Genomic DNA, 18,857 nt, shown 5'->3' on the forward strand with positions numbered 1-18,857 from the left:
TGCAGGGCCCTGCCGAAAGCAGGCATTCAAGAAGAATCTACTCAATTTAAATGGTTTTGTATTTTAAAATGAAAAATTACCAGAAAAATAGCACTGGGTAAGAAATTTTTTCAGGGAAACAAATTTTCTAAAAGGAAAGGGCCACCCTAGTCTGGTTTCAAACCTAAGACAGCATTTGGGGAGGAGCTGACAGAAAGTTCCTTCTGCTGAGGAAGGACAGGGAAGCTTCTGGACTGTGTTCTCCTGAGCAGTCGTCTGCTCTCTTCAAGGGAAGAAGCAAGGATAACCGGTGTGGGCAGAGTCAAGCCAACTCCCCGAGTGACCTCAGCCGGGCGGGGGTGGGGGCCATCCTTTTCCGTCACTGGGTACGGAATGCTCTCCTCTCCACCAAATTTCAGGCAGGGAAAATGTGACATCTGTTCAGAGGCAGCAGCAGTATGTGGTGCTAAGATGTCACCCAACGCCCTGACTCAACAGAGGAAGCCAGGAAACAGGTAATGCTCCGTCTGTGTTCACGGCCCCAAAGCAGGATGCTCCCTAATAAGAGGCCCCGAGGCTGTGAGGCGGCCGTGGGCCAGGAGGCTGAGCCCAGACCCCATGCTCTTACCCTGGCCGCTGCTCTCCCAGATCTCGGTGCCCAGGCTACTGCCAGGCACAGCTCCATCACCCTGCTCCAGGCACAGGTGGTTCTGCTTTTTCGCAAACCGAGGAGGAATACGAGAGGAAAGGCTTCGGCCTTTGACAGGTACCTAAGGAGAAGAAAGGTGATGCAGTCCGGCCTCGACCTCAGACGTGAAGGATAACAAGCTCTCCCCAGGAAGACTACCCCAGGCACCAGAACCACACCCCCGGAAACTGCTCCAGTGACGCTACAGCCAGGGGCGCTACAGCACTCGTCAGCCAAGACCTCAACCATGTGGGAACTGCAGTGCCGACCAAACCGCCCCCGGAAGCGAACAGTGGGCTGTGACCTGGGGCTGCGGGGCAAGTGAGCAGTGCTCGGCCCCGACTCCGTTTCGAGTACAGAGTCGCCAACCCTCGTGACTCCCAGGGTGATGAGTCTCGTCCCACTCGGGCCGGAGCACAGTGGGAGGAGGATGGACTTCGGGGCTGACGGAGGCCTGTGTCCTGCTCGGCCCTGTTTCGGCGGGTGTCACCCCAGACCAGTCCCCCTCTCGGAGAGCAGGGATAACGCCATCTGCTGCCGTGGAGCCACAGGGATAGCGGGCCCTGGGAGGCAGCGCATGTTTAATAAACATGCCTTCTTCCTCTCCTGTCTTGGGCCTAATTCAGAAGCCCCGTCCGCCCCGGCCCCGCCCACGCCTCGCGCCCCGACCTGCACGGCTGGCTCCTTCCTTCTCCTCTCTTCCTCCAGCACACGGCGCTGCTTCTTGGTCAGGACTTCGATGAAGCCTTCCCCCACCACAGAGCCCACCTCACCCTCCTCTCCGGGGCTGGATCCACAGTTTTCAACGCCGGCATCTGAACCGAGATTCACAAGGAAAGACAGTGCGTGGTTCCGTTTACTGGGAGCCAAGAATAACCCCACCCTACAGGCACCTGATATCTAAGGACCGGCTCAGCTCCAAGGCCAGGCTCTTAGCTGGCTTGGGCCTCGGCATATTCACCAGGGTCCAGGAAACCCAGCTATGATTTCTACACCCCTCGCGTGGCCCCTGTAACACAGTGTTGCCTCAAACCAAAGAGGCTACGGTTCAGAACAGTCTTCAGAGACACACACACTTAAGTCCCACCTCTGCTCCTAAGCAGCTGTCAACTTCTCTGGGCCTCAGCTTCCCCATCTTTAAAACTGGGACACCGCAGGGCTGCTATGGGGGTTCAGCATGGTTCTGAGTGACGTGAAGGCAAGAATCCTTTCTGGTTTGCTCTTAACCCAGTACGTGCCCAGAAGCTAAGATATTCAGTGAAAGGGCAAACTCAGCAACCCACCGAGGTGGCCACGGCTCCCCATTTTGCCCGGACTCTTCTCCCCCTGAAGATGTGAGGTGACACTCACTTCCATAGTTCAGGTCAAATGGTTTCGTGGTCTCTCCCTGGTCGCCTGCCCTCTGGGCAGCCAGCTGGGCCTCCTTCTCTGCCTTCTCACAGGAGGCTTCGGGGCTGTCAGAGGTGGCATGGGCCGCCCGCTCCAGCGTGTAGTGGCTGCTCCCACTGCTGCAGCCAAGACCTCCAGGCAAGGTGTCCTCCGGGGACCTATAAAGGAAGGAGGATCTCGTTGGCTCAGAAGCGACCAGAGGCCGGGGAAGGAGAGAGCAGGAAACACTGCCCGCGCACGCACGGCACGCTCGCAAGCACGGCGCCCTGATCTCTGTCACTTCCCCTGGGCGCCCCTCCGTGCAGCAGGCGCCGCCTGCTGGCGGCCGTGCGCCCTGCAAGCCCGTGTGGAGGCTGCGCCGGCAGAGCCCCCGGAAACCGCTCTCTCCCCAGCCCCTTCCCGGGGCTGGTACGTCTGCCCTTTCCCACTGTGTGCCAAACCCAGTAGGGCTACAGAAAGGAGGGGGAAGGGGGAATGCTTAGAAAGGGGCTGCAGAACTTCCTGCTCCTCTCGGAAGACTGACCAGAGAGGAGCCCAGGCCTCGCCCTACCACCAGCCCAGCCACTGGGGCAGAAATGAGAAGCAAAGCCAAGTCTTGGCATCCGGGCCTAGAGAGCTAGTCTACATGGACACCTAAAAGAACCTGCGTTCTTCTGTGGTTCCTTCCTCGGGGGTATGGATTAATTACAGGCCAGGCTTCGGCGCCCTGACTTCTAAGGAGGCTGGGAGGTGGGAAGCGGTCTTCCTCAGCACGCTGGGGCGTGGCCTGCGCGCGATGAGGAAGGCAGGCTGCACAGCTTCTGCCCCGCCCTGATCCCGGGCCAGGCTCGGGCACTGAGCCGACACCCCCCACCAAAGCCTCTAATTCTAAACAAGCGGTGCTCGCCAGGCCTCGGGCAGCTCACTCCCTTTGCTTACCGCCTGGCTCCCACCAGGCCTCGGGCAGCTCACTCCCTTTGCTTACCGCCTGGCTCCCACCAGGCCTCGGGCAGCTCACTCCCTTTGCTTACCGCCTGGCTCTCACCAGGCCTCGGGCAGCTCACTCCCTTTGCTTACCGCCTGGCTCCCACCAGGCCTCGGGCAGCTCACTCCCTTTGCTTACCGCCTGGCTCCCACCAGGCCTCGGGCAGCTCACTCCCTTTGCTTACCGCCTGGCTCCCACCAGGCCTCGGGCAGCTCACTCCCTTTGCTTACCGCCTGGCTCTCACCAGGCCGAGGTGGCAATCCCCAAAGCGGCGCCGCTTCTCTTCACTGTCGAGAAGCAAAGCCACTCAGGGAAGAGCGATCTCTGCGGGGGCCAGGAGGCCAGCAACGCCCCACGTGTTCCTGGAGGACGCTGCCTGGCAGCAGCCTGGAGCCAAGGAGTCCGGTGGACTGACCGGTACTCACGAGGCGCCGTGAACAGGGAGCGCTCCTCTGTGGCGGTGGCCCCTCGGCTGCACTCCGAGGAGACACGCGGGGGCTGAGCTCGTGAGACAGGGACTGGGATGGGCACCACAACCACAGGGGGACCGGCGGGGCGGGGGCTCTAGTCTTAGTTCTGAAGCCGCAAGAGCAGCAGCAGCACGCCACAGAGAAGCAGACAGCAGCGCGAGAGCCAGTGACGGAGACGCTCACGGACAGTGGCCCCGGCGGTCGGGCGCCCTCCTGGAGCACAACGAGGGGGAGGGAGTCGGGGCCCCGACACACGGCGGGACACGCATGCGTGAAGTGCCGCTGGGACAACCGGCTAACAGAACGACAGCAACAAAAAAGAACCCCGGACTCAAAAGGTTTCCGGTTTACCTTTTGGCTTTCAAAGGCGTCCCACTCTGATGGCTCTCATAACGGGGAGAGGCTTCACCGCCACCTGGCCTAACAGGCTTCTCCCCGAACCCTCCCGGCTCCAGCTTCCGGCTCTGTCTGTCAGCGAGGGGTCTCTGGCCGGAGAAGCTCCGCTTGGCCAGCTCCTTCTTCTCGCCCGCGCTCGCCCCGGGCAGGCCGTCGGCCTGGGGCTCGGGCCCGGGCCCATCCCGCCTCTCCCGCCTCTCGCTGAAGTCGCTGCTCTCGGAGGCCGTCTCCCACTCCTCGTTGGCGTGGTCCGAGGAGTTCTGGTAGGCGAGCTCGGGGGACCTGCGGCCCGTGGTGCCGCTCCTGTCCCCGGGACAGGGTCTGGGCCGGCCCGGCCACTGGCCCGCCGGCAGGGGCTGCTCATCCTCCGGCCCCCACAGGCCCAGGGCCTCCCGCTCCTGCCGAAGGCGCCGGAAGCGGGGGGGTTTGTCCTGGCGCGGGGGCCGCCTTCTCCTGAAAGGCCGGTTCTCGGCATTTTCGGAATCTGCCGCGTGGTCATCTTGGAAGAAGGCCCTCTTGTCCTCCACACGGCCATCCTCGAAGCCCCGGGTGCCCAAGGCGTCGGGGTGTCTGTAGGTGTCCGGGATGTAGTCTCTGTCTGAGGGCCGCCGGGCCCCGCACGTGTCAGGGGGGCCGGACTCCTGCCAGGAGGCGCCCAGACCCCGGCTGGGCCAGGGGGCCGCCTCCTTGGCCACGAAGGTTCTCCGGCCATATGCGCAGTTGCTCAGCCGCGGGGGGAGGGCGCGCCCGAAGGCCCGCGGGCCTCGGTTCTTGGCCTCTGGCCCGCCGTGGTCCTCAGGGCACATCCTGCCGGACCGCCAGGACTCCCTGAAGTCGCCCTTCCTCCCGGCGGCCTCCTCCCTCTCCGGGAGCGCGCCCTCGTCCCCGGTCTCGGCGCCCCGCTGCCGCCGCCGCTTGGGAAGCTCCTCGTACTCAGAGCCTTCGCTGTGGGTCTCGCTGGCGATCCTCCGTCGGGGCTTGGCCCGGGGGAAGTCGTCTGCCAGCCCGAACTCTCGAGGTCCCCGGCCGCGGCCGCTCCTCTGGCTGCCGCCGTAGAGGCCCCGAGCCCCAAGGACGCCCCCGCCACAGAGACCGCCGCCCGCAGGCCGCCCGCGGAAAGTGAACTCTCGGAAGCCGCGGCCGCGGCCCCGGGGCTGCCCCCGGCCCCCAAAGGCCTGTTCCTCATCAATGAAGATCCAGTTATTCCTCTTGGTAGGGGGTGTGTGGCTGGCCTCCCGGGAGGGGCTGGCCTCCCGGGCCCCGTCGGGCTGGTCATCCTCCTCCAGCCGGCTGGCCTCGCGGCCCAAGGCGGCACGGGCCGAGCCCTGGTCCTCCGAGGCGGCCGGGGCCACGCTGGGCAGCGCGGGATCGTTCTCTTGGTCCTGGTCCTCGGCCGCCTCGCAAACGGGCCCCGTCTCCCGAGCCAGGCGGGCGCTCCCCTCTCCCAGCTCCGGCTTCATCTTGTCGAGCTCCTTCTCCTTGTCTTCCACCTTGAGGGCCTTCAGGACGGGCTTCTTGATGGGGCCGGATCTCCGGGTCCTGCTGGTCTGCTCCGGGTGCTGGCTGCCGGCGCCCCGGGCTTCTGGCGTCCACTCGGGCTCCAGGGCCGGCTGTTTCCCAGGGCTCCCTTCCTTCTCCCAGGAGGAGACACTGAAGGACAGCTCCTCCTGGGGCACCTCTTTCTCGACCCTGGTGTCTGGGTCGGCGGCCTTCGGCGGGCGGCTCACGTCCCAGTCGCTATACTCTGTTTTCTTCTCAGCCGGGGCAAAGTCGGGCTCCAGTGTGGAACACCTGAGGTTTGGGGGGTGACTCCCAGGCGCGCCTGCTTCCTGAACGTTTTCTTGGGGTGGGAACAAAAGCTCCTGGCCTATTCTTTGAGAAGAGACACAGCTGTCAAAGTCTGCTGGGGCCTTCTTGTCAAAAGCACTCAAGTACTCCTCCCCTCTCTCCTCAAGGAGATCGCGCCGGGCACTTGCGCCCCCTGACCTTCCAGGGGAGGCAGAGTAAGAGCTTTCCTTCCTGAAAAGGAACCAGAAACATCAGTCAATGTGATTGGAGCCTGGTTCCTGGCTTCCATGCTGAACACAGTTTAGGTTTAAACAGAAAAAAATGTAAAAAAAAAAAGAAAAAGAAAAAAACAGAGGCACCAACATTCGCTCTATCTTTAAACAGGTCTCAGAGATGCTGGGCCATGGGCTGGTGGTGGCCCCTGGAGTCCAGAGGGTGAAGAAGTCAGTGGCCGGTGGACTCAGCGAGCAGCCGGGGATCCTCTGGTTCACACAAGCTGGAGCCGGGGCGTCCGCGGAGAGGCTGGGGCGCCGGGCCAGCACAGCCAGCTCGCCTTTACTTTCACAGGAAGGAGCCACGACACACGCACTCAACCCCGCCTGCCCTGTGAGGCCCCCACCCCTCGGCCCTGCCCAAGGCTCCACGGGATTTGCCTCTGACGCCAGGATTTCTCCCGGGCCCTCAGTTGCCATCAGCGCCTCTCACACAAAAGCATCCGGCCATCCTTATCTCACTCTCCTTCCCCAGGGGGCACCATCTCCTGGGACAGGGCCTCTTCCCAGAGCCCTATCTCAGTGAGGACCTGGAGACCCCTCCTTCAGCTCCAGGTCAGTAGGACCAAGTTTTGCCTCACCTGACATGCATGTCCATGGCCAAAGTGTCACTGGACTTCGGGTGGGGGAGCGAGTAGCCCTTGCTCTGCAACGCCATGTAACCCTCGGGGCCCCACACGGGGGCTGCATCGATGGCGGTCACTTTCCTTTCTGGCAGTGGGGGCACACAGCTCTGATCCTCAGAGCGACAGCCAGTTCCACTGAGAGAATCCTGGGCCATCATGGGTTTCATCAATCCTGAAGAAGGCAAAGAACCAATCAGTCACCTCGTTTAGCAAGCCATGTGTCAACCACAGGCCCAAAGGAGACAAGCTGCCCCAACTCTCACATGGACACAGCACCCCACCTGCTTAACACCACTGAGGTCCCCTCTTTCTGATCACAGAAGCTCTGAAGGCACACATGCATGCAATCTGCAAGGCCTGTTCAAAGACCTGCGAGGTCCAATCCTAGTTCCTGGATGAAGAGCCCCTGTGTGGAAGGCTATAAAAAACTGGCAAATGGAAACTGGAACCATCAAACGGGAGAGCTCAGGGGTGTCAGCGGAACGCTAGGGGGGCCAGTCAGTCAGCAACGCAAGATGCCTGAAGGTCTTCTGCACAGACACAAGGAAGATGAGCTACGCTCCAGGAAGCCTACATGCAACAATGAGCCAGCGTCTACCTGCTTCCAATCCCCTGCAAGAAGATTCAGAAAAGGATTGGGGCTTTAGCTCCTTTTATTTCTACCCCTAAGCTCGACAGTAATAACTCCACATTTTGTACATGGAAGGGCAGTGGGGGATACACAAATGACACTAGCTGGCCCGAGGAGACTGGGACATGCTGATGTCTTGGTCCTACCAGATATAAACCAGTCAGGGAAATGGCACCCCCGCCCTCCCCGGGCCCCTCTGTCCACGTCTATCAAACAAGGGGGGCTGGGCTGCTGCAGACGACATTAAAGGTCTCTCACTGGGCCAGATTCTGTGGAGAAAAGAAGATCTGATTTTTCAAATCCTTCACAAAGCTAATTATTGGCCCCCCGTGTTTTTCTGCCCGTCTTTTGAGGTAATCTGACCAGGACAATGGTTCTGCATTAGACCAACGGCTTTAAGCTTTCTTTTAGCTGTGGGGCACTCTGTTCCAATGCTCTCAATATATGACTCCAGCACAAAGTTAGTCTGAGTCAGGTGGTGGTGGGGACCCTCTCTGGAATCCTAGAATTACACACCATTTATTAAGTACTGATTACACGGTGTGCGGAACCGCTCCACACTGTACACGGACTTATGTTTGTCAATGTGGCAGCTCATATTACCTGAAAAAACCTCCTGTCACAAAAACGCTGGACAAAAACACATTAAACATTTCACTCGCAGAGCTCTGTTCCCCCAAAACCGGGAAACCCCCAGGGAGCTGAAACCACAGCCACGGCCAGAGCCACGAGCTGGTGCTCCCTAGAGGGGAGCCAGGGACACATCCATCAGCTTTAGTAACCTATGGGCATGCTCCTAAATGCCCCCCAGGACAGGAGATGGGGCTTTTCCACACAAGGCAGAGAGCGGCGGCTAAGATGCTGCTTAAACAAAGACCCTCAAAGGGCTATGCCCTCAATTAAAAGGTGGATCAGAAAAATATATACTCTTTAGTACAGAGAGATGACTGAATTTGTGTCTTGGCCTGGGCTAGGGTAGGGAAAACAGTCCTCTGTGAGGAGTTCATAGCCACATGCCAGCTTTCATGCAGGTTTGGGGGCAGGGGGGTGAAGTTCAGATTTATACCCCTAGGATGTTCCAGAAACTTCCTGAGTTAGAATAAAGGGTAGTTCTAGGGTGGCGGAAGAAAACATAAAACCACACTGGAGGGATATACCCTCAAACCAAGCTATACTAGATCCCCACGATAAATAAAGCTCTGCTGAAAATGAACTCACAATCCAAAATTACCAGAACACTGTGTGGAAAACAATCTGCTATGAGTCCATGGTAAGCCCACGGGATTATATACCTTCCTCAAGAACTTCAGGTAACAAATTAAAATGTGAAGCACTAGAAAATTATGTTTTAAATGATTACAAGCATAAAGGAAGGAATTAAAAACTTATGAAAAATATAAAACACAAGAAAAAATGACAGATTTGAGGAAAAAATTCTGGTAATAAAAATACACAGTCACTGAAATTAAAAACTCACTGGACAGTAAAAAAAAAAAAAAAAAAAAAAAGAGCAGATCAGACACAGTTGGAGAGAAAAGAGAACTGGAAAATAGTTGAAGGATTTTCCCAGAAGGCACCACAGAGGTTAGCTCTCTTATCTATTTAAGAGACTTGGAAGGCAGAATGAGAAGGCACAGAATAATCTAAGTGGGCGACCTAGGAAGAAAGGATATAAAGAATGAGGGAACAGCAACATCTGACATGATCATTAGAAGAGAATTTTCCAGAAGTGATGAAAGACATACACCCTTAGATTCGAGCACTGTGAGTTCTAAGCAGAATAAGGTAAGGACAGATATAGATATATACCTAGACACAGCATACTGAGAAGGAACTACAGGAGACCAAAGACAGAGAGATCATCTTAAAAGCAGCCAGAAAGAAAACAATAGATTACCCAGACACAAATCAGACACATGAGCCAGAAAACAAGGAATACTATCTTCACAGTACTAAAAGAAAGTAACTGCCAACCTCGAGTTCTATACCCAGCTACACTATCATTCAAGAGAAAGAGTGACATCAAGACTTTCTCAGGCGAAGACTATCTACTGCCAAGACAACTTCCCTGAAGACCTGGACAGAATGTACTTCATGAAGAAATAAATGGAACCCAGGTGGAAGGATAAGCAGCAAAGAAGCTAGTAAACATCCAGGCAAATCTGAACAAAAACAGGTTGAATAAAACAACAAATAATAGCTGATTTGGTGGGCATAAAAAAAGGTGGAACTAAAACTCCAGGCAAAAATAACAAGACTGATGAGGAGGCAGTTAGAGCTCAGGTTCAGGGTAAAGATATTGATTAGCTTTTGCTAAGTCAAGGGTGCGTGTTAGAATTTTTTTTTTTTTTTTTTTTTTGTGGTACACGGGCCTCTCACTGTTGTGGCCTCTCCCGTTGCGGAGCACAGGCTCCGGACGCGCAGGCTCAGCGGCCATGGCTCACAGGCCTAGCCGCTCCACAGCATGTGGGATCTTCCCAGACCAGGGTACAAGCCCGTGTCCCCTGGATCGGCAGGCGGACTCGCAACCACTGTGCCACCAGGGAAGCCCGCATGTTAGAATTTAATGTAACCATGCACACAGTAGAAACAGAATGTAGAAGGAAAACAAACAAAGAGAATAGGAAAACCTGTCACCAAAAAAAGAAGAAAAAGAAAAGCATAGAAAAGAGGGATAAACAGAATGCATAAAATAGGAGAGTAGGAAATCTGAATATAATAATCCCAATAAATCTAAAGGGAACAACTTCAGCAACTGAAGTCACAGAGCTTCAAAGTGGGTAAAACCATACACATGTTACACATACAAAGATATTCTCCTCCAAAAAGGGATCAGAGAGGCCTGATGGTGAAAAGTTCGGGGAAACAGATACCACATAAATACTAATCGAAAGAAAACTGGAATAAAATGATTACCAGGTAAAGTAGACGTTAAAGGTAGAAAGCACAACTAATGATAACAAAGGTGCTATAAGAAGATAAAAGGAACAAGATGAAGTACAGCTTCCAGACAGATAAAGCAAAAACTGACAGGTTTACAAGACTTGACAAAATCCACATCACAGTGGGAAATGCTCACACACCTCTTAGTAATTGATCAAGGGGATAAAACGTTGTGATGATAGACATTTGTACAGCACAATTAGCAAGCACGATGCCACGTCCAACTGGAGAATGAATACATTCTTCTCAAGCCCTTGAGTGAAATTCGACCTGCCATTTCTTTTAAAAATAAAGTTCTACTGGAAAGCAACCACACCCATTCACTCACTATTGTCTACAGCTGCTTTTGCTCTACAACAGCAAAGCTGGGTAGCAGTTCAAAGCCTAAAATATTTATCATCTGGCATTAATAGAAAAAGTTTGTGACCGCTGGTCTATATCATACAGACCATGTTATCTGACCACAAGGCAGCCATGTTAGAAATTAACACCATAAAGATGGTATTAAAACTTTACATTTGGAAATTTTACAACATGCCATAAAAAAATCACTCAAAAAAGATCAAATCAGACTAACATTTAGAACTGTACAATAATAAAAATGTATCTTAAAACTCATAGAGGCTCATAACTCAGGTGAGACTTAAATACATGAGAAAAGTCAGAAACTAATGAGCTCATCAACATAATCAGTTAGGAAAAGAACAAAATACTTTCAATGGAAATAATGAGGGGGAAAAAAAAGCAGAAGCTAATGAAATAAAAACCAAATAAAATACAGGAATTAAGAAATCCAAAAGATGCTTTTTAAAAGTAGCTGTAAAGGGACCTCCCTAGTGGCGCAGAGGTTAAGACTCCACACTCCCAATGCAGGGGACCTGGGTTCGATCCCTGGTCAGGGAACAAGATCCCACACGCATGCCACAACTAAGAGTCTGCATGCCACAACTAAGGAGCCCGCATGCTGCAACTAAGACCTGGTGCAACCAAAAAATAAAAATTAATAAAAATTAAAAAATTAAAAATAGGGCTTCCCTGGTGGAGCAGCGGTTGAGTCCACCTGCCGATGCAGGGGACACGGGTTTGTGCCCCGGTCCGGGAAGATCCCACATGCCGCAGAGCGGCTAGGCCCGTGAGCCATGGCCACTGAGCCTGTGCATCTGGAGCCTGTGCTCCGCAACGGGAGAGGCCACAACAGTGAGAGGCCCACATACCGCAAGATAAAATAAAATAAAATAAATTAAATAAAAAGTAAATTCAGTTTATTAAAAAACAAAACAGCATTAAAAAAATGGCATTAGGACTTCCCTGGTGGCACAGTGGTTAAGAATCCACCTGCCAATTCAGGGGACACGGGTTCAGCCAAAAATAAATAAATAAATAAATAATTTTTTTTTAAAAAAAAAAGGCATTAGACAAACCCTGGGAAAGACTAATCAAGGAAAAAAAAAAGAGAAAACACAAAGAACATTAAAGAATGGGAAAATGGACAAAACAACATGGCAGAGATATAAAAATTAATTAAAGCAATTTACAATGCATAATCTGGTCTCTTCCTGACAATTCTTTGTGTGAGGTACTATCATACCCTCATTTTGGGAAGTAAAACTCAGACTGGATATGTGACTTGCAAAGAGGTCAGACTGGAATCCAGGTGGGTCTGTCTACCGCCCAAGGCAATAATACCCTTAAACACCACACTGTCCTGAGCTCCACAGGGATGGCCCACTGGACCACGGTGCTTACCCGAGGGATGTAGGGCTGAGGGATAGAAATCCACTGGGGTCCGAGTGGGTGGGATTCGTGGGTCCATGTAGGAAGGCATCATCATCCACCTGGGGTCGAAGCCCAGCATCTGAGGATGGTGCGGGTAGTAGGTGCGCTGCGGGTGGGACGGCGGAGGGTACACCGGCTGCCAGTGCTGCATCTTGTACAGCTGCTCCTGACCAGGGGAGAGAGACCCGGTTGGACAGGTGCTGCGGGGCAGAGAGGCGGTGCGTGCGCGCGCACACACACTCTTCCAGCTTTCCATCAGGTGGCAGAGACAACCCACCCAGGACAGAAGACCACAGAGGGGAGGCCCCAGGGCATTACAGCATTCAGGCTCTGGCTCTCTCCCAGGACTGACGGACAGTCGTGCCATCGTCACAACTGGGCCCTCAGGGTCCTCTGCAGGCTGGGCTTTCGTTTAGATCAAATACCCTCCTGGAGCTGACACGTGACCGGCACGGCTCCCCGTCGGCACAGCTCCCCGTCGGCACCGCCACCAGATGACACACTCCTCCTCCTCCCCTCCTCCTGCTCCTTCAATCCACCCTCCTCACTCTGACGCCCTGACCACGTCAGGAGCCTTCGAGGGTCCTCCACAGCTCTGCCTCTAACAGCCGAGTCCGACAGGGCTGCACATGACCCACAGGGCCCTGCAGGTCCTGCCCCATCCGCCTCTCCAGCATCGCCGCCCACGACTGCCCCGGCCCTCCACTCCACACGCCTGCCTGCCCACCTGCCCGCTTCCGGCCTTGGAAACACGCCGGGCCCTCTGTTCTCTCCAGCCCCAAACCCGCTCACCCGTACCCATCCTTCAGGTTTTGGCTTGAAGAGCACTGCCTCTGCGAACCCACCCCAGTTCCTGAGGCAAGATCAGGTCCCCTGTCCTCGGCTCCCACAGCACTGGGGCTTCTCCTGTGTAACTCTGTTGTTGGTCGTTTCCCTCCCTAAACCGAGAGACTACATGCCAAGTTCACTGCAGTATCCTCACCTCTACCACCAGACTTGGTAGGAAAAAAATTCACTGCACAGAAGGACACACGTAAAGCATCCATAGAGTATTAAAAATCAAGAACCTGGACCCAGTGAGGATTGATTTCAGACCCTCCTCCACGGCACCAGTGACCTCCAGGGCTGCCCTCACAACTGCGTCCCGAACCAGCATTCTGGCGGGATGCAGGTGCGGAGTCAGACAAGGACGACACACCCTTTCCTGCAGGCTGGCTGGCACAATCCCAGCCCGGGCTGAATTCCCTGGAAGGCTCGCCAGGGCTCAGGGCACTTCTTAGGAGCACTCAGAACTCAGTAAGCAGAACTCCCCTGGTCTCTGCCCACAGCTCCTCCTCCTGTCTAGACCCCAGGTCCCCAGGGAAGCTGACCAGACAGTCTGCTTTCCAGACTCCTTCAGGCTGCTCGGACACGTCAGACTTCTTTCTAATCTCCAGGGTGGATTTACCTGTCACTGCCCCACAGGAGAGTTACCTAGAGCAACTGTTACTAGTGTGCCTGGCTCGAGTTACTCCAGAGATCTCTCCAGTCAGCAGTAATTCTTCGCCAAGCCCGGGAATAACCGCACGGTGCCTGCTCACAGCACAATGCTACAAAAGCACAATGAATGTAACTTACTGCTTAGAGCACAGGACATGTTGAGCTTCTGGAATGCTTCCTAGGAGCCCAAGGAAAGTAGGGTGTGGGGTGAACGTTTTAAAGGCAACTAAAAGAGATTCTGGGGAAAGGTGGAGACTTTGATCTGTGTTCTCCAGGGCACCCACGTTCTGAAACTTTTTCGATTATTAACAGTAATTTACTGCACACCTAGCTGCTGAACTAAGTAACATCCACGCCTGATCTCAGTTTCCCACCAAAGTGCACTGTTCATCAGTAATAAGCGTCACTGATTACGCCTGCAAGACAAACAACTGCCAATGAGTGGTTCCAGCTCAGCAAGATCACCAGGCCTGTAGGAGACGGCTGGAATTACCACCATTACCCATATGATCTTCCTCAGAGCAAAGAGCAGGTCCTTTTTAAGATTTATGGAGCACCGTTAAAGATGATATTGATCACACCGATAAACCAGTTTACAGGCATCACAGAACCCTCACCGCCAGGCCGAGGCGCAGGGACTCATTCCTTCCACTTTACACTGACCTGTCCAAGGCCACGCACAGCTGAGTAAGCTGCACCAATAGGACCAAAACCCAAAGCTGTCCGGTTCAAAACCTACCAACCTACGTTCTTAACTGAACGCTGACACGCCTCTCGGAAGCTCTCCAAGCAGCTCGCAGGCCTTCCTTACTCCTCGGGAGGCACCCAGGGTGGGGTTGCTGTCAGTGTAGGGAGTGGCCACAGCGTGCAACTCTGGATGAAAACCACCCAGAGGTCACTAACCAGTCCTTACCGGCATTAGACAACAGGGTGCATAAACTGCCAACAAGGGTTTTCATCCACAGGGTAAATTACCTGGAGGGACTGAAGGCGGGGCTGATGTCCCAAGGCCCTCACTCCCGGCATCCCTGCTGGTGACTGGCATACACGAGGGTGGGTTTCTATTGTTTGTTTTACCGGAAGGGGGCATGGGGAAAAGGAGAGGGGACAGCCACCCCATGGGCAGGTCTGTTTACGACACCTGCTAAACGACTCCTGTTTACCTGCTGCTGCTGGCGCTGGAACCTGGGTGGAAGCGACTTCTGGTACTTGCTGAACTCCTGCGCGGGGGACCCAGGCTCCCTGGCCCGCTCGTCACTGCCGCCGCTCTGAGCCACAGCTGGAGGAGCTGTAGGGGCTTCTTCCGAAAACGTGCTGGGGGTTTCCTGGGCAGAGAACTCAGGGGAGCCTACGGAACAAATAAGCAGAGGGATGGCCAGGTGAGCTCACAGAAGCTCGGCCGGGCGATGTCCAGGGCAGATGCCTTTTCTTGCTGGCAGTCCTCAACCCGGCGCCGTGCTGAACACTCCCCAGGCACATGCTCAGGGACTCCCCCACGCCGTCACCGCTCCAGAGGGGAGAAAACTAAGGGTCGAGAGACCCGAGGAACCGCCTGAGGCCACACAGTCGGCAGGAGAGCCCGGATGTGGTTCCGGGTGGGAGGGGCTCTGTTAAAACAGACCCCAGTAAATCAGAGCGGCCAGGGCTCAACGAGACCCCCACGTCCAGCCTCCACCCAAGGCTGTGTGAGCCGGCCGGCCAGGCCGCCCCGCTGGCCTGTGTCCTCATCTGCTCAATGAAGACGACAACTGCACCTACCCCACCGGGCCTCTGGAGAATTAATTCGCTGAGACGATCCACGTAATGCACTTAAAATCGTGCCTGACAAGAAGTAAATGCTCACCACAGTCTCCCATATCACTATTCTCCCCGAAATTCCCTTCTTTCTTGCCCCATCCCAGCTTTGCATTCTTTTTTTTTGTCCAGCTTTATTGAGATATAATTGACATTTCGGGCTCTTAAATCTACTGCAGGAGGCAAACAAACGCCAATGCAAAGCCTTGGGGACCCAGCGTCCCAGAGGAATACTGACAGGCAGGGCAGGTGCAGAGGGGCTCGGGGCACACCCCACACCCAGGCCCAAGCTCGCTCCCCGCCGTCTACCTCCTGGACTCTCCACTGCCCTCCCCTCAGTGAGTCCCTGACATTGGGCCCAGACTTCACTCAGACTTCAGTGACAGGACATTTATTTACAGGAGGACAAGGATCGATTTCTCTGAGTTCCCCTTCTCTACTTAAGAGTTGGTTTTAGTTGATTCAAGAAAGTCACAAAAAACACAGCTGATCCCATTCTTTAAAACTGCAGCGAGAGACACCCTCCACCACCTAACGCTGTTCAGCGTCTCTTGCGAAGCCACGTGATCCACTCCTTTTAGAATAATTGTCAGGGAAAATGTATGCTAATAAGCAGGCAGGCTTCTTTCAATGTCCCAAGAGAGATCCTGTGCTCCTAGTGAAGTCCTCCAGCACCTGCGTCTTCAGTCGAGCCGGGTGGTAACAAACGAGCCGGCAGTGACAAAACCAGTGGCGTTGCCGTGAGTACGTGAGTGCTTTCTGCATCTAGAAATCGTTAAGTGCTTCGTGCACATGCTCCCCCGTGGCCCCTCAGCATGCGGGGAGGTACAAGCTCTCATCAACCCACTTCACAGACTCGAGAATGCGCGCCAGAGAGGTGAGGCGCCTGGACAGCTGGTTTAAGCAGTAGAAATGGGATGTGAACCCAGGCACCTGGCCCAGGCCGAGACTCTTAACGACCGGGACTCCCACACATCAGCTGTGAGCCACGGTGGTGCTAAAAAGCCAGGGAGACGCAGACAACCAACCAGCGACACAGCGCAGGGTTTCCAGGTCATGGGATGGGGCCCTACAGCTCACCTCTGCGGACAGCTGGGCCATTCTCCTGTGGGGCACCTGGAGAGCGGGGCGCCTCCTTCCCCGCCGGCTCCTGGGCCCCGCCCGCCTTCTGAGCCCGCCTGCACTTCTGGTCCAGCTGCTTGAGTTTGGCGGCACAGGCAGCCAGCCTCTCCTCCCGGGCCCGGCGCTCCTCCTCCTCCCGGCGCTTTCGGGCTCGCTCCACAGCCTCGGACATCTCCGACTGGACGAACTTCTGCCTCGGGGGTGGCTTGTCCTCTTTGTCCTCGACAGACTGCTGCCGGAACACACTGCCCATGGAGGACTTCTGCCGAGAGGAGACGGTCTCAGATGAAACGCACATCACAACCCAGGCACAGGCGCCCCCAGGATGGGATGGGCTCTCCTTCCCAGGACCCGCAGGCACCTTAGAGAGGCAGCGCGGCCCCGCGGCAGGCGGACCTGGGTTTCAATCTTGCTCTGCCCTTTACTATATTTGGAATGAGGTTTGTGTGAGTGCCAACGTTCAACACCTTAGTTTCTCATTTTGAACGATAATAAAGGAAGCCCTCGGGATTTTGAAGGTACACTGAATCGTTTGCAAAGCACTCAACGCCGTGACTGACACGCAGGAAACACTGAGAAAATAGACGCTCTCACCACCACTACTGAGCGCACAAGATTAGGGCCTCGGGCTTCCCTGGTGGCGCAGTGGTTGAGAGTCCGCCTGCCGATGCAGGGGACACGGGTTCATGCCCCGGTCCGGGAAGATCCCACATGCCCCGGAGTGGCCGGGCCCATGAGCCATGGCCGCTGAGCCTGCGCGTCCGGAGCCTGTGCTCCGCGACGGGAGAGGCCACAACAGTGAGAGGCCCGCGTAAAGAAAAAAAGAAAAAAAAAAGATTAGGGCCTCCACAGCTAAATACCAAGAGCAGGAAAGCACACACTCATCACTTCTTAGCCACAAAACTGCTCTACTGCTTCTCCCATGACAATACATAAAGCTCTGGATATGAAGAGCCACAGGAAATTGAAATTCACACTCAGACGTAAGGTTTCAAAGTGATTCTTTATATATAAAAATAAATAAGCATCTCTAAAAACATCTTTTTTGGATATTTCATCCACTTTTGAACCTCTCGCCGGTTGTCAGTTACTGGAAAAACCACCAGGGTGCCACCAATGCAGCGTGAAGAACTACCAACACTGGGAAGATTTCTCACTGATTGGCAGGAAGTGAAGCTGCAGGCAGAATATGCAGTAATAGATGATGGGCATGTTTAACTGGACCCCAGCCACTGGAATTCCAATGAGGTATGACTAGCAAAACAATATATACAACTTCCTGTTTTGGCTGGTAGTTACACCGATGTATATAATTGTGAAAAAGTCATCAAACATAAAAAAACAAGATCTATGCCTTTTTGTGTATGTTAATTACACCTCCATAAAAGCAGTATGTCACACAGTGACTGTAGCCAAGGAGTCGTCTCCTGAAAACTAACTTCTCATAATCCAGAGACAATTGCTACAATCACAAGATTATAAACTTCTAATTTAGAAGCACGAAGGTACTTTTTACCCAAGTGTGCACTCTTCTGCTTTGCCCTTGACCGCTGCCATCTGTCCGTGCTCCATAATGGCTGTGCCCTGTCTCCCACCAGAGCTTATCTATCCCATGACCTACCTTATCCCCTGGTGTCCAATACATCCTTGCAGATGATCCTTAAGGCATATCCCTGACTATTATTCCCTTCAGAATTTCCCAGAAAGGAAAGAGCAGAATCAAAGGGTATAGTCTTGAGGCACATCATCAAGACTACAGACGTGCCTTTCAAAGCTGCCCGAAGATGAGCTATCGTTTTATAAACTAAATGTTCTGCAAAATATTTAAACTGTGAAAATCCTTTCAGAAATTTGGATCCATAAAAGTTACAGAGATTTTATCTTTGTTGACTCTATTCAGATAATTCAGTGTTGTTAGGAGCAGATGAAAGTGAAACCTTCTTTTGAATACTGAGCAACCCCAATATGTGAATGAAATTTGGATTAATGGCAAGGTAATTTACAAGAGTCGTAGTGTGTCTATTTTCACTTGTGTCCCCTGTACCGAGCACAGTGCCTAGCATGATACGTACTCAGTAAAAAAGACTGAAGACTATTACTTTATACCGAGATATGGAACAGGAGCCCTTTAAATAGCAAAGCGCATTGAAAATGGCGATTTTGCGAAGCGTATTTAAATGAACGCCTTCCCATCCCCAGCTCTGCCCCTCTTGCTCAATTCAGTCCAAAAGTCACACGAGGCGGCAGAACAAGGCAGGCCCCTGGTGCCCGGGAGTCAGAGAGCCCAGGGCAGGTGACGAGAGTGTGCACGTGGAGATGTGGCTGGTGCGGGAGCTGGGGCCCAACCACGCAGGGTGAGGAAGAAACCCCTAGAAGAGACGGCCCAGCAGGGAAATTCAGGGCCGCGTGGAGGTGGGGCGCACTGACATCTGAGTGGCTGACGAGGGCACCTGTGCAAGGGAGAGAGGCTGGGGGCAGAAACAGGGAGCCTGACCGAACAGGTACAAATACTAGGGACAGTGGCAAACAGCCAGAAGGAC

The 18,857-nt window shown here is 54.2% G+C and overlaps 1 protein-coding gene across 22 annotated transcripts in view; it reads right to left on the reverse strand.

The window, feature by feature from the left end:
- The window catches only part of PRRC2B (proline rich coiled-coil 2B), a 92,149-nt gene that overhangs the window by 16,611 nt on the left and 56,681 nt on the right, over window positions 1-18,857 (reverse strand). For all 22 annotated transcript variants that reach the window (XR_014293259.1, XM_082611979.1, XM_082611988.1 and 19 more), the window contains 8 exons: window positions 16,276-16,579; window positions 14,565-14,749; window positions 11,893-12,088; window positions 6,528-6,744; window positions 3,842-5,905; window positions 2,018-2,214; window positions 1,337-1,482; window positions 608-749 (listed from right to left, as the gene is read on the reverse strand). Coding sequence is in view for 21 of the 22 variants with exons in the window: in XM_082611979.1 (XP_082468105.1) it covers window positions 608-749; window positions 1,337-1,482; window positions 2,018-2,214; window positions 3,842-5,905; window positions 6,528-6,744; window positions 11,893-12,088; window positions 14,565-14,749; window positions 16,276-16,579 (3,451 nt within the window). In the remaining variant the exon portion in view is untranslated. The remainder of the gene's footprint in view (window positions 1-607; window positions 750-1,336; window positions 1,483-2,017; window positions 2,215-3,841; window positions 5,906-6,527; window positions 6,745-11,892; window positions 12,089-14,564; window positions 14,750-16,275; window positions 16,580-18,857) is intronic.

Source organism: Mesoplodon mirus (genome assembly GCF_964341445.2).
Source record: "Mesoplodon mirus genome assembly, chromosome: 1".
Lineage (NCBI taxonomy): Eukaryota > Metazoa > Chordata > Mammalia > Artiodactyla > Ziphiidae > Mesoplodon > Mesoplodon mirus.